The sequence below is a fragment of the Martes martes genome (assembly GCF_963455335.1).
Source record: "Martes martes genome assembly, chromosome: 2".
NCBI lineage: Eukaryota > Metazoa > Chordata > Mammalia > Carnivora > Mustelidae > Martes > Martes martes.
The window spans coordinates 16,464,593-16,479,140 of record NC_137889.1 but is presented as its reverse complement, the minus strand read 5'-3'; the positions used below and the strand labels follow the sequence as shown (position 1 = coordinate 16,479,140).

General features: G+C 40.6%; 1 protein-coding gene across 1 annotated transcript in view; it reads right to left on the bottom strand.

Annotated features, from left to right (window-relative positions):
• GTF2E2 (general transcription factor IIE subunit 2) overlaps nucleotides 1–10,363 on the bottom strand; it is a 66,228-nt gene extending 55,865 nt beyond the window's left edge. The window contains exons 1-2 of the mRNA XM_080796671.1: nucleotides 10,108–10,363; nucleotides 779–948 (exon numbers count right to left, since the gene is read on the bottom strand). Of these exons, the coding sequence (XP_080652797.1) occupies nucleotides 779–944 (166 nt within the window). The 5' untranslated portion in view covers nucleotides 945–948; nucleotides 10,108–10,363. The remainder of the gene's footprint in view (nucleotides 1–778; nucleotides 949–10,107) is intronic.
• Between the last annotated feature and the right edge of the window lie 4,185 nt (nucleotides 10,364–14,548).

The following is a 14,548-nucleotide window of genomic DNA, read 5'->3' as shown; positions in this document are numbered from 1 at the left end:
ATGTCTATTAACTGATGAATGGATAAACCAACTGTAGTATACCCATACATGGATTACTCTTCAGCAATAAAGCAAAATAAAGTACTAACACATAGATGAATCCTGAACAAAATACCAGCTAACTGAATCCCACAACAAATAAAAAGAATCATACACCACAACCAAATATGATCTATTCCAAGAAAGCAAGGGTTGGTTTAACAGCTGAAAAATCAGCCAATGTAATATATCATGTTAACAGCATAAACAACAAAAAGATCACCTCAATAAATGCTAAGTAAAAGAAGCTACATACTAAAGACTACACCCTACACAATTCCATTTATATGAAATGTCCAGGAAAAAACATATAGAGACAGAAAGTAGACTACTGGTTATCTGGGGCTGGGGTGGGAACAAGAAGTGATCGTAAATGAGCACAAAGCATCTTTCGGGGATGATGGAAATGTTCTACAATATAATTATATTAATAGGCGCACAATTCAGCAAATTTACTAAAAATCTTTGAACTGTACACGTAAAACAAGTGAAATATATGGTATACAAAATAAACTTCAACGAAGTTATTTTCTGAAAAGAGAATAACCTAAATTCTAACTATAACACAAAACTATTAACATCTTAAGAACAATATATTCTCTTATCATCACATTCCCTTATACTTAACAAAGTGTCTACCAACAAATACAAATGTTGAACTGAAAAATGAACTTGCCATGACTAAACGGTTTCCTAAAAAAAATAAAAACTGGACAGTCCTAAAGTCAATTTTACTAACCAGAATTCTGTTTAGAGCCCGATGATCCTCCATGTTCTAGCTTTGCTTTCTTCTTCTTTGATGAGGATGATGATGATTCAGAAGATACTGAACGTTTTTCTACTACAGGAGTGGAAAGAGCTCGTTTTTTGAATAGCTCCCGTTCTCTCAACAGGCTTGGATCCATAATTCTGCAAAGATATAAGTATTTTTAATACAGATTCTAACCACTCAAACGTATAGGCCAAATCCATAGGTCCCAAGAATTACTTCCAAACAAAATTACCTTTACTATTAGCTCTCCATTAGAACTTGTATTCATTCACTTAAAAATCTTTACTTAGTACCTATTGCGTGCCAGGCACTGTGCTAGCCACTAGTAAAGAGAAACAGAATTATTCTCTAAAGCTCTAGAACTGCACTGCCCAATATGAGAGCCACTAGTCACATGTGCCTATGGAACACCTGAAATGGGGCCAGAGTTGAGATGTACTTTGTGTAAAATATACACCAGATTTACAAGGCATAGTACAAAAAACTTTTAGAATTACCGATATTTTAGATTGTTTACATGTTGATGTGATAATAATTTGGATACACTAGGTTAAATAAAACATTAAAATTAATTTCCCCCAACAATATGATCATCTTAATACAGAAAAAGCATGTGAAAAAATAAAAATCTGTCTAGGATAAAAACTCTCAACAAAGTGGGTTTAGAGGGAACATACCTCAACATAATAAACACCAAATATGAAAAACTCAAAGCTAACATCATACTCAATGGTTAAAATGTAAAAGCTTCTCCTCTAAGATCAGAATTAAGACAAAGATATCCACTCTCCCCAATTTTATTCAACACAGTAACGGAAGTATCAGATGCAGCAATCAGACAAGAAAAATTAAAAAGCACCCAAACTTGTGGGGTGCCTGGGTGGCCCAGCCATATAGTGTCTGCCTTCAGCTAAGGTCATGATCTCAGGGTCATGGGATAAAGCCCCACATCGAGCTCCCCACTTAGCAGGGAGTCTGTTTATCCATCTCCCTCTGCCCCCCACCATGCACATACTCTCAAATAAAATATTTTTTAAAAAGGATTATAAAAAAAAATAAGCATCCAAACTTGTAATGAACATGTGAAACTCACTATTTGCGGAAGACATGATAGTACATATAAAAAAACCCAAAGATTCCACAAAAAAAATAATAAATAAATGAATTCAGTGAATTGCAGGATACAAAATTCATATACAGGAATCTGTTCTGTTCCTATACACTAAAAACAAAGCAGTAGAAAGAGACATTTTTGCAATCTTCACATTCAATGCAATCCCAATCAAAATACCAATAGCACTTTTCACAGAACTAGAACACATAATCCTAAAATTAGTATGAAACCACAAAAGACCCTGAATAGCCAAAGTAATTCTGAAAAAGCAGCACAAAGCTGGAGGTATCACTATCCCAGAGTTCAAAATATACACAAAGCTATAGTAACCGAATAGTATAGTTCTGGCACTGAAAGGGCCACACGGATCAAAAGAACAGAGAGCCCAGAAATACACCCACACTGAAGTGTCAATGAGTCCACAACAAAGGACGCAAGAACATACAATGGGGGAAAAGACAGTCCCTTCAGGTGTTAGAAAAACTGGACAGCTACATGCAAAAAAAACAAATGGAACTGCAACATTTTCTTACACCACACACATATATAAACTCAAAATGGATCCAAGACCAAGTATGAGACCTGAAACCTTAAATCCCATAATAGATAACAAAGACAGTAATCTTTTGGACATTGGCTTTAGCAATATTTTTCTTGATCTATCTACTCAGGCAAGGGAAACAAAACCAAAAATAAACTACTGAGACTTCATCAAAATAAAAAGCTTGTGCATAGCAAAGGAAACCATCAAAACAAAAAGAAACCCTACTGAATGAGAGAAGACATCTGTAAATGATATAACAGATTAGGGGTTAATATCCAAAATATATAAAGAACTTACATAATTTAACACCAAAAATAACACAACCACTCAGAATAAAAAATGGGTAGAGGACCTGAATAGACATTTTTCCAAAGACATACAAATGGCCAACAGATATATGAAAAGATGCTTAATTTTACTAATCATCAGGGAAATGCAAATCAAAATCATAGTAAGATATCACCTCACAGTCAGAATGGCTGGTATCAAAGACAAGAAATAACAAGTGTTGACGAGGATATGAAGAAAAAGCAACCCTCATGCACTGTTGGTGGGAATGCAAACTGGTGCAGCCACTGTGAAAACAGTATGGAGGTTCCAAAAAATTAAAAATAGAAATACTATACGATCCAATACTTCCACTAGTGGCATTTACCCAAAGAAAACAAAAACACTTTTTTTTTTTTTTTTAAGATTTTATTTATTTATCCAACAGAGAGAGAGAGAGAGTGTGTGAGAAAGGGAACACAAGCAGGGGGAGTGAGAGAGGGAGAAGCAGGCTCCCCACTGAGCAGGGAGCCCAATGCAGGGCTCTATTACAGAAGCCTGAGATCACGACCTCAGCCAAAGACAGACACGTAATGACTGAGCCACCCAGGCACCCCACAAAAACACTAATTCAAAGAGATATATGCAGCCCTATATTTATTGCAGCATTATTTATAATAACCAATATATGGAAGCAACCCAAGTGTCTATCAACAGATAAAGAAAATGTGATATACACACATACAATGGAATATTAGCCACACAAAAAAAGAGAAAGATCTTGCCATTTGAGACAACACTGGTGAACCTAGAGGGTATTATGCTAAGTGAAATAAGCAGAGACAAATACTATATGATATTTTATACGTATAATCTAAAAAAAAAAAAAAAAAGAACAAACAGATTCTTAAATACAGAGAACATACTGGTAATTGCCAAAGGGGAGGCTGGTGAGGAGATGGGAAAAATTGGTACAGGGGATTAAGAGGCATACACTTCAGTTATAAAATGCATAAGTCATGGAGATGAAAAGTACAGCATTACAGAATATACTCAATAATAATTTTATAACGTTTCATGGTAACAAAGGGGGACTATACTTGTGAGCACTGAGTAATATATGTATTTGTTGAATCAATACGTTGTATAACTATAACATTCTTTTTTTTTTTTTTAAGATTTATTCATTTGACAGAGAGAGATCATAAGTAGACAAAGAGGCAGGCAGAGAGAGAGAGAGAGAGAGAGAGGGAAGCAGGCTCCCCGCCGAGCAGAGAGCCCAATGTGGGACTCCATCCCAGGACCCTGAGATCATGACCTGAGCCAAAGGTAGTGGCCCAACACACTGAGCCACCCAGGTGCCCCTAATATAACATTCTATCTCAATTATACTTTTTCTCCTTTTTTTAAATGTAGTCTCCACACCCAGCATAGAGTCCAACACGGGACTTGAACCCATGACCGTGAGGTCAAGACTTGTACTGAAATCAAGAGTCAGACACTTAATCAACTGAGGCACCCAAGGACCTCAGTCAATTATACTTCAATAATGAAAATTTTTAAATACAATTTTAAAAATGAAAACATTTTGGGGGCACCTGGGTGGCTCAGTGGGTTAAAGCCTGTGCCTTCAGCTCGGGTCATGATCTCAGGGTCCTGGGATCGAGCCCCGTGTCAGGCTCTCTGCTCAGCGGGGAGCCTGCTTCCCCTCTCTCTCTCTGCCTGCCTCTCTGCCTACTCGTGATCTCTGTCAAATAAATAAATAAAATCTTAAAAAAAGAAAACATTTTAAAAATTAATTCACCCTAATTTTTCTAGTTTTTATTTTTTTAATTTTTTTTAAAGATTTTATTTGTTTATTTGACAGAGAGGGAGTAGGCAGAGAGGCAGGCAGAGAGGGAAGCAGGCTCCCTGCTGAGCAGAGAGCCTGACATGGGACTCGATCCCAGGACCCTGAGATCATGACCTGAGCCGAAGGCAGAGGCTTAACCCACTGAGCCACCCAGGTGCCCTATTTCTTAAGATTTTATTTATTTATTAGACACAGTGAGAGAGGGAACCCAGCAGGGGGGAGTACGAGAAGAAGCAGGCTTCCCACCAAGCAGGAAGCCCAATGTAGGGCTGGATCCCAGGATCCATGGAATCATGACCTGGAATCATGACCTGAGCTGAAGGCAGATTCTTAATGACTGAGCCGCCCAGGCACCCCTTTTTTTAGTTTTTAAAAAATATGGCTACTAGAAAATTTTGAATTAGGTGCATGGTTCACATTTGTAGCTCACATTGTATTTCTACTGGACAATGCTACTCTAGAAATAATATCAGAACTACCACACAGAAATAAGGCAGATGTAAGCTCACTGCAAAAAAAAAAAAAAAAGAGAGAGAGGGAGAGAGAGAACCAACAGAATTACTTTTAATGAAAAGGCGTGTTTTAGGGGCACCTGCGTGGCTCAGTGAATTAAGGCCTCTGCCTTTGGCTTGGTTTGTGATCCTGGAGTTCTGGTATCGAGCCCCGTGTCAGGCTCTCTGCTCAACGGGGAGTCTGCTTCCCTTCCTCTCTCTCTGCCTGCCTCTCTGCCTACCTGTGATCTCTGTCTGCCAAATAAATAAATAAAATCTAAAAAAAAAAAAAAAAAAAAAAAAGGCATGTTTTAAAACTGGTGAACTGTCAGGGCATCTGGGTGGCTCAGCTGGTTAAGCGTCCACCTTTGGCTCGGGTCATGATCCTAGGGTCCTGGGATCAAGCCCCACATCAAGCTCCCTGCTTGGTCGGGAGCCTGCTTCTCCCACTGCTGCTCCCCCTGCTTGTGCTCTCTCGCTCACCCTCAAGTAAATATTTTTTAAAAAATAAAAATAAAACCAGTGAACTATCATTAAATGATATAAAGGCTGGGTTAAAATTTGTAAGAACTATGTACAGAATATTCCTGATTTAGAGGGAGGTGGGACTAGACAGACCTCTTTTGGTTTTTTCCCAGTTGGAAAACGCCACAGTTCTAAGCAACTTCGGTCAACGAGGGAAGCCACAGATCACTCAACAAGTATTTTATTTGTTTTTAAGTAGGGGCTTGAACTCAGGACCATGATATTGGTACCTGAGCTGAGGTCAAAATGTTCCTCTCTTCTTTTACAATCCAATAATCACACTACTGGGTATTCAAACAAAGAATATAAAAACTTTAATTCAAAAAGATATATTCACCCCCATGTTTACTGTAGCATTATTTACAACAGTCAAATTATGGAATCAGCCCAAGTGTCCATCAATAGATGAATGGATAAAGAAGATGTGGTATAGGGGCACCTGGGTGGCTCAGTCGTTAAGTGTTTGCCTTCAAGGGCGCCTGGGTGGCTCAGTGGGTTAAGCCTCTGCCTTCAGCTCAGGTCGTGATCTCTGGGTCCTGGGATCGAGCCCCACATCGGGCTCTCTGCTCAGCGGGGAGCCTGCTTCCTCCTCTCTCTCTCTCTCTCTCTGTGCCTCTCTGCCTACTTGTGATCTCTCTCTCTGTCAAATAAATAAATAAATAATCTTAAAAAAAAAAAATTTAAAGTGTTTGCCTTCAGCTAGGGTCATGATCCTAGCATCTTGGGATGGAGCCCTACATCGGGCTCCCTGCTCTGCAGAAGGCCTGGCCTGCTTCTCCCTCTCCCACGTCCCCTGCTTGTGTTCCCTCACTGTGTCTCTCTCCATCAAATAAATAAAAATCTTAAAAAAATAAAAAAAGATAATGTGGTGTATACACACACACACACACACACACACACACACATACACACACAATGGAGTATTATTCAGCCATAAAAAAGAATGAAATCTTGCCATTTGCAACAACATGGCTGGATCTTGAGAGTATAATTCTAAGCAAAATAAGCAGTCAGAGAAAGACAAATACCATATAATTTCATATGTGGCATTTAAGGAACAAAACAAAGGAGGGGAGGGGAGACAAACCAAAAAACAAACTCTCAGCTATAGAGAACAAACTGACGGTTACCAGAGGTGGGTGGGAGGGATGGGTGAAACAGGTGATGGAGATTCGGAGTACACTTATCTTGATGAGCAATGAGTAGTATACGAAACTGGTAAGTCACTATATTATACACCTAGATCTAATATTAACACTGTATGTTAACTATGCTGCAATTTTTTTTAAAAGTTCCTCTCTTGAGACCCATAAGCACAGAATAAACTCATGGTTGCCAGAGGAGTGGGGGATGAGTGGGATATGGGGATGGGTGAAACAGGTGAAAGGGAGTGGGATATACAGGCCTCCAGTTAAGGAATAAGTCATGGGGACGAAAGGTTTAGTACAGGGAGTCAATGGTATTGTATTCAGTATTTAGTAAATGGTATTGACCATTTACTCAATGGTATTGTAATAGCATTGTATGGGGATAAATGATAAGCACAGCACAAGGTATTGGGTTGTAAAAATCACTATTTTGAGGGCGCCTGAGTGGCTCAGTCGTTAAGGGGCTGCCTTTGGCAGGGTCCTGGGACCAAGCCTGGCATCAGGCTCCCCGTTCAGTGGGGAGTCTGCTTCTCCCTCTCCCTCAGCCTGCTGCTTCCCTTACTTGTGCTCATTCTCTATCAAATAAATAAATAAAATCTTTAAAATAAATAAATAAAATAAAATCACTATTTTGTATATCTGAAACTGAAGTTAACAATGTATGTCAAATATCCTTCAATTAAGAAAAAAGTTCCTGGGGCACCTGGGTGGCTGTGATGGTTAAGCATCTGCATCTGCCTTCCACTCATGATCTCTGGGTCCTTCAATCAAGCCCCACATTGGGCTCTCTGCTCAGCAGGGAATCTGCTTCTCTCTTTCTCCCTCCCCCCTGCTCATGCTCTCAATCGCATGCACGCTTTCTCTCTCTCTCTCTCTCTCTTTCTCTCTCTCAAATGAATAAATAAAATCTTTAAAAAAGAAAAAAAATTCCTTTCTTGTTTGAACTCTCCTAGAATACCATGGAAAGTCTAGGAAGCACAACAAGCTGACCATGTAAATGGTCTTTGCATTCTTCACAAGCAGGAAAGGAAGGTCTGGGAGGAAAAAGACTCTATCTTAACTTTTTCTTTTTTTACTTTATTTTGTTTTGCTTTGTATTTAATAGGTTCCATGCACAGTGTGGAGCCCAACACGGGCCTTAAACTCACAAGTGAGCCACCCAGGCGCCCTTATCTTAACTGTGAAAGTCTTCATGCACTGTGTAGCTCAATAAATACTTGTTAAATGAATAATGAACACAAAAACATCTTTAAATTGCTTTAGCCTTATTATAGGTTTTACAAGCCTTTATTAAATGCCTTGTGTTTGTGACTGTAACCTTTGTGTACTTGTCTTGTGTTTATGCACTCCAAGCTTTGAAGAGTTCCAGAAGATAAACCCTTGCCTTCGAGCAGCTTACATTTGAGAATATTTAAGAACTGGGCAGCTTGCTTAAAAAGCAATGACTAAAATGTGACTTAAAGTGCTAAAAGTTAAAAATATAAGCACTGATAAGAAATAATCAGAGTAAACTTTAGTTGAATGAGTAAGTCACTGGCACTAGTATCAAAGACCTGACTTCTGGAACCCTCAGTACTAACCTCTAACTGCAACATGACCCTAGGCAATTCACTAGACCTCTCTAAATCCAATTTTATCATAAGCAGAATGAAGACACTACCAATGCTTTCTACATCTAGCCCAACTTTAAAATGAGACAATGTTTGTGAAAAGCAATTTTTAAATTGTTTTGAAGATTTTATGTATTTATTTGACAGAGAAAGAGACAGTGACAGAGGGAACACAGGCAGGGGAAGTGGAAGAGGGAGATCCAGGCCTTCCGCTGAGCAGGGAGCCCTATGCGGGCTTGATCCCAACACCCTGGGAGCCAAAGGCAGACGCTTAACCACTCAGCCACCCAGGTGCGCCAAAAGCATTTTAAATAATAAAGCTATACAAATATGTTATCTCACTGCTACTATTCTGAATTGGATCTGAAAAGTAACAGAATGATTATGTTAGGGTAAGGAAGGTGGGGAGGGGATGGGGGAGTGTGGGGGAAAAAGGAGAAATCACCAGTGATAAAGTGGGGGCAACAAGCCAAAACCAGGAAACCTGTTTATTTCACCTTGTAAAGACAGGTAATTAAATCAGGCTTTTAATCAGAATTTTAACAGACTTAAACAAAAGCCTTACAGTTTACAAAAACCTAAATGCTTACAGCACTTGAGCCTCACAACTCTAGGAGACAACAGGTATTAGTTTTATTCCTTATTTTAATGTGTGAAATCTGAAATGAAGACGTACAGTTAAGGTCACACATTTGTAAGTATGTAAGTACTCAGACCAGGACACGAATCCCCTGCCTCCTAGATCAAATGCTTCCTTACTCCAGACCTGAAATGCTGGTCAAGGCCTCTAAAACAAAGGCGACCTGTGTGCTACGGGTAACGTTCAATGGCACCTCGAGCAGAAAGCTTAATGTCTTGTCTCTCTCTCTCTCTTTCCCACCATCGCACGCTCCGCCTAACTTTTCCTCCTCCTTCTCACACTACTCAAAAAATCCGTAGAGCTTTACATATACTAACCATGCCCAGTTCCCATTAAAAAAAAAAAATAAAAAATCATCACAACTCAGGGAGTTAACGTGTTCCTCCACGGATGGTCACTGAGAAGCCAAAAAAAAATTAAATCAAAATCTTCTGGCTCCAAAGCACACGTTCTTTCCACTCTGCCATACGACTTTTTTTTTTCAACCTTTCTACTTTTGCTCTCTTTTGCCTTTCCCTGCGTAAGCCTCAGAACGGCCACTAAGCACCCAAGAACACCGCAAAAAAACAGCCAGCAAGGTAAGAAACGAGACTGTTTTCCTCTCAAATCACAGGAATGGAGAGATGACGAGGTATCGTAGTGTTTTGATTTGGAACATGTCTCTAGACTTTGCAGACAAAACGACTATAATTAACTAGAGTTTAGGGATCATTACAAACCCAGTCTCCAAAAGACAGCTTAAAAAATAATAATAATAACCCGTAAAGGTGCATCTAAATCACAGCCTTTAGTTGGACACCGTGGTTCCCTAAACTCCACACACGTTTCGCTCACCTACTGCTAATGTAAAGTCCGGGGCTAGGAAGACACAATGAGCTCTGACTGCGAATTTCCCCTCTTTCCAACCCAAAAGTTTGCTCCATAGACCTCAGGCCTAAAAGACAATGCTCCCAAGAAGTTGTTACTGTGTTTAGCGTTTCGCGAAGAGAACCGCAGCCCCAGCCTCCCGAGAGCTGGAAGACGCGCTCGCCCCTCGGGAGGAGGCGGTCCCGAGGAACAACAGGCCGGGGCTCCGCTCCCCTCACCCGGCGGCCGCAGCCCCTACCTGAGCGAGGAGGGCCGCCCCACGCGACCGGCCGCCGCCTCCCAGCGCCTCCACCTGGACCCGCCGCCCACGCCCGCGTGGCCACCGCTTCCTGCTCCTCGTCAGCGCCCCCGCCTGCCCGCACGCACGCCCAGCGCAGCCCCGCCAGGTCGGGGTCTCAGCACTGGCGGCGGCGGCAGCGGCTGAGGCGGCTAAGGCGGCGCGACTTGGCCGGGGGCTCCGCCCGCCACTTCCTGATCAGGCTACTAGGAGCTCCGTCCCGGCAGGCACCGCGGCGCCCCCGCCGCCGAGGACGCGCGTGCGTCGTCACGTGCCCCGCCAGGAGTACCGCGGGCGGGGAAATCAGCCCGTGGGGCGTCCGGGATTTCTATGACAACGGAGGGCGGAGGGCGGGGGGCGGGAGGGGCGTGGGGGGGAGGAAGGGCGGAGAATGAGACTTAGGTAGGAAGATAGTAGCGGTTGCTACAATGGAAAAAAAAAACCCTTTCCTTTGCGGAAGCTTAAAGCAGGCAGATCCTCCTCCAGGTGTTTGGTACTTTACTTCAAAGGCTAGTCAGCGGCACCTGAACTCCAAGAACATCGATCCAGCTCCTTCTTTTACAAGTCAGGAAACAATAGGCCGGGTGACGCTAAATGACTTGCTCAAGACAGCTAGCAAAGGCAAATAGGGACGTGCAGCCCAGCTCAAATTCCCAGCCACCACACACCTGTGAACTCCCTTGGGCAAGGATTTAGAATTCAGCAGCAGCATAAAGACACAGGAATAAAGCCACGAGAAAGGTAACTGGCGTTGCCCACGGCCTTCAAGGTATTGGAGTGTGTCCATTCCCTGTGGCTCTCCTTCCTCACTCTTATAACCTGGTGTGGCAGCAAAGCCAGTGCTCAGCTATTCTGTAGCTATTGTTTAATTACGTCGTACTGGGACACCTGGGTGGCTCAGTTGGTTGGGCAGCTGCCTTCGGCTCAGGTCATGATCCCGGCGTCCTGGGATCGAGTCCCACATCGGGCTCCTTGCTCAGCAGGAAGCCTGCTTCTCCCTCTGCCTCCGTCTGCCAGTGCTCGCGCTCGCTCTCTCTCTCTCTCTCTGACAAATAAATAAATAAAATCTTAAAAAAAAAAAAGAAAAGTTTAATTACGTCGTACTGGTTAGTCAAGTTACTTGTGCCTCCGTTTTCTCATCTGAGAAATGGGAATAATAATTGTACTACTAAAACAGGGTACTTGCATTGGACTGTTGTGAAGACTAAATGAAATAGTACATAAATCTTCATTCAAAACTTGGAAATAAAGCCAAAAGATGATTGAGATGTGGCTTTTTGAAATTAGTTTCATTCTAGATGATTTTCTAAGAAACTCAATGTTCATCTGACATGCTCAGGAAATATAACTTTGCTGGAATATTACAAACCAGTAAACTCAGAGTTTGGTTAAAAAAAAAAAAAAACTGAAGAAGTGTAATGGAGAGAAGGAGCAGGCAGCAAGTGAAAAAAAATTATCCTGAAAGTTAAAATTACCTAGTCCTGAGGAACATGAGCCATGTTTTGTATCAACATATTAATTTTTATTTCATTATTCTTTTCCCCAATTATTATATAAAGCCTAGTTTCTCATATCCTCTTGGAACCAGTTCCATCATTCTGCTGGCTCTTTTATTAATGAGTGAGAGATTTAATATACAAATAGGACAGTGGCTAGACCATATGTAATAATAAAACTCTGACCCACATGAGAAATCAGCTTCTGCAGCAATCAGCTCAAGATGGTCAAGATTTGCTCACAAGCTGCCAACTTCCCCTACCCCCTACACACATATACACACACATCATTGCTCACCCATATGAGGACCAACTAGAGAAAAACAAATACATACACTCCCCAAACCAATCACATTGATGGCCCTACTTCTAGTGGTTCCACCTCCAGATTCCCCTACCAACAACCTTTAATCAGAACCATGGGGTGCCTGGGTGGCTCAGTCGGTTAAGTGTCCCACTCTTGATTTCAGCTCAGTTCATGATCTCAGGGTCATGAGAGTGTGAGATGAAGGCCCACATCAGGATCCTCCCTCAGAAGGGAGTCTGCTTGAGACTCTCTCCCTCTCCCTCTGCCCTCCCCTGTGTGTCACGTGTTCTCTCTCTCAAATAAATAAATAATAAATCTAAAAAACCAAGAGCCTAGCAGAAGCATTCTCCCTTTTTTTCATTAGAAAGTTTCCCCTCTACCTAACTGCCTTTGAATCTCCACCAAGTAAAAGTGATAATGGCGGACTCCAGTGTTAGTACACTCTGTAATCTCTTTCACTGGTGTAGCCTTTGTTTATTTCCACTTGTGTTAAGTAAAATTTTGACATCTGTCACTTTCTAGTTACTTGACAATTATGAGTTTAACAATTAGAGAATCATGCTTTTATAGAACTAGATCTACCACAAGGAAAGCACTCAGTGAACTGTTAAAAGATAAACTGAAGTACATTAAAATTTTGAAGAGTTTATTTGAGCAAACATTGATCCAAGTCAGACAGCCCCAAACAGAAAATGGTTAGAAGCATTCCACTCACAGGAGCTAGGGGAAAGGTTTTTATAAAGAAGGTTCCGAAGCAAATCAAAAGAAGTATTTGAATAAGCAGTTACTCTACTTGGGAAAGCCTACTTGGTTTTGGATTAGTAGTTATTAAGTTTCATTTTCTCAGATTCAAGTTCGTTGACTCAGGCTTAGGTTTCAGTTTGCTTATGTAGGTTACCAAGGCATTAGAGCCTCCCTGGTCTAACAGCCTTCTTGTTTAATTACTTTAACAAAATGCCCACTATTATTACTTTATTTCAATGTCTTCTCTCATTTCAGCCAACTGGGACAGATACTGGACAGGTAAGCTTTCTAACACCAATATTAGAATATGTTATTTACAATTCAAACCCTCAAATCTCAATTGCCCCTTCTTTACCCAAAAATTACCTGTTATTATCACTGCCCAACTTAAAACACTCCCATACACATCCTGGCAAGTCATTAACATATATAAATGTTGAATCTGGTCAACCCGTGGTATTACAACTGTTTATACTGCGTATGACTAGGTCGTGACACTGAAAACCATGACTGCATTCATTCAAGGCATTTTTGTGTGATATACGTATTCTGACAGTACTCCTCAAGTGAAGACAAGAATCAGCTCCCTATATGACCAGTAACTAGGCTGTTTTTGTGTTGGAAGTACTTACACAAGAACACCACAGTATAAATGAACTAAAAAAAAAAAAAGGATTCCATTTGTTTGCTGGTAATATTGACCATGACAATGACCAACTTAACTGTTTCCAAACAGATCAACCTAAATCAGCCTGAGTTCAGAGAATTCAAGATTCAGGAATAAACATACAGATTTTTATTTTACCTTCTCATTCTTATTACACAATATAGGCACTATCTGGATTCATGAAGACATGGAAAAACTATCCCATAATGAGGTGAGGGACTTGACTATCTCTATAGTCATGGCTGTTTTTGCAATATGCTTGAAGTCTCCATGATGGATACTTAAACAAATCTTATAATTCAAATCACCTACGTATTGGCAACCTCAGTACTTCCAGATCAGAAAGGTGTAGCTAGTGTCAAATTATATGAACAATGATCCAAGCCACTAATACAATAGCCATTTATGTCTTATCTCATCAGTGATTATAATATCCTGCCTACTCTTTGGTGGAAAGAATGGTGACTTCTTCAAGGAAACATAATTTGTATATTTTATAAAACACTCTCTGTCTTGACTTACCCAAGCCCTCCTTTTCCAACTCAATATAATCACAGGATTCTAATATAGTGGATTAATTTTTTTTACAATTATATTTGTGGTATATAACATAAAATTTGTCATTTTAACCATTTTATTTTTTTTAAGATTTTATTTATTTGACAGATAGAGATCACAAGTAGGCAGAGAGGCAGGCAGAGAGAGAGAGAGAGGAGGAAGCAGGCTCCCTACTGAGCAGAGATCCTGATGCGGGGCTCGATCCCAGGACCCTGGGATCATGACCTGAGCTGAAGGCAGAGGCTTTAACCCACTGAGCCACCCAGGCGCCCCTCAACCATTTTTCAGCTTACAACTTGGTAGCATTAATTATACTCACAATACAGTACAACCATCATCACTATTTCCAAAATTTTTCATCACTCCAAACAGAAACTCTACACTCATTAAGCAATAACTCCTCATAACCTCCTCTCCCCAGCTCAATAATTTCTAATCTACTTTCTATCTCTGTGAATTTGACCTAATTCTAGATATTTTATTTGAGTAGAATAATACAATATTTGTCTTTTAGTGTCTGGCTTATTTCACTAGATAAAATATTTTCTTTTTTTTTAAAGTGAGTCTTCGTTTTTCTTTTTATTTTTTAAGATTATTTATTTATTTATTTGACAGAGAGAGAGAGATCAC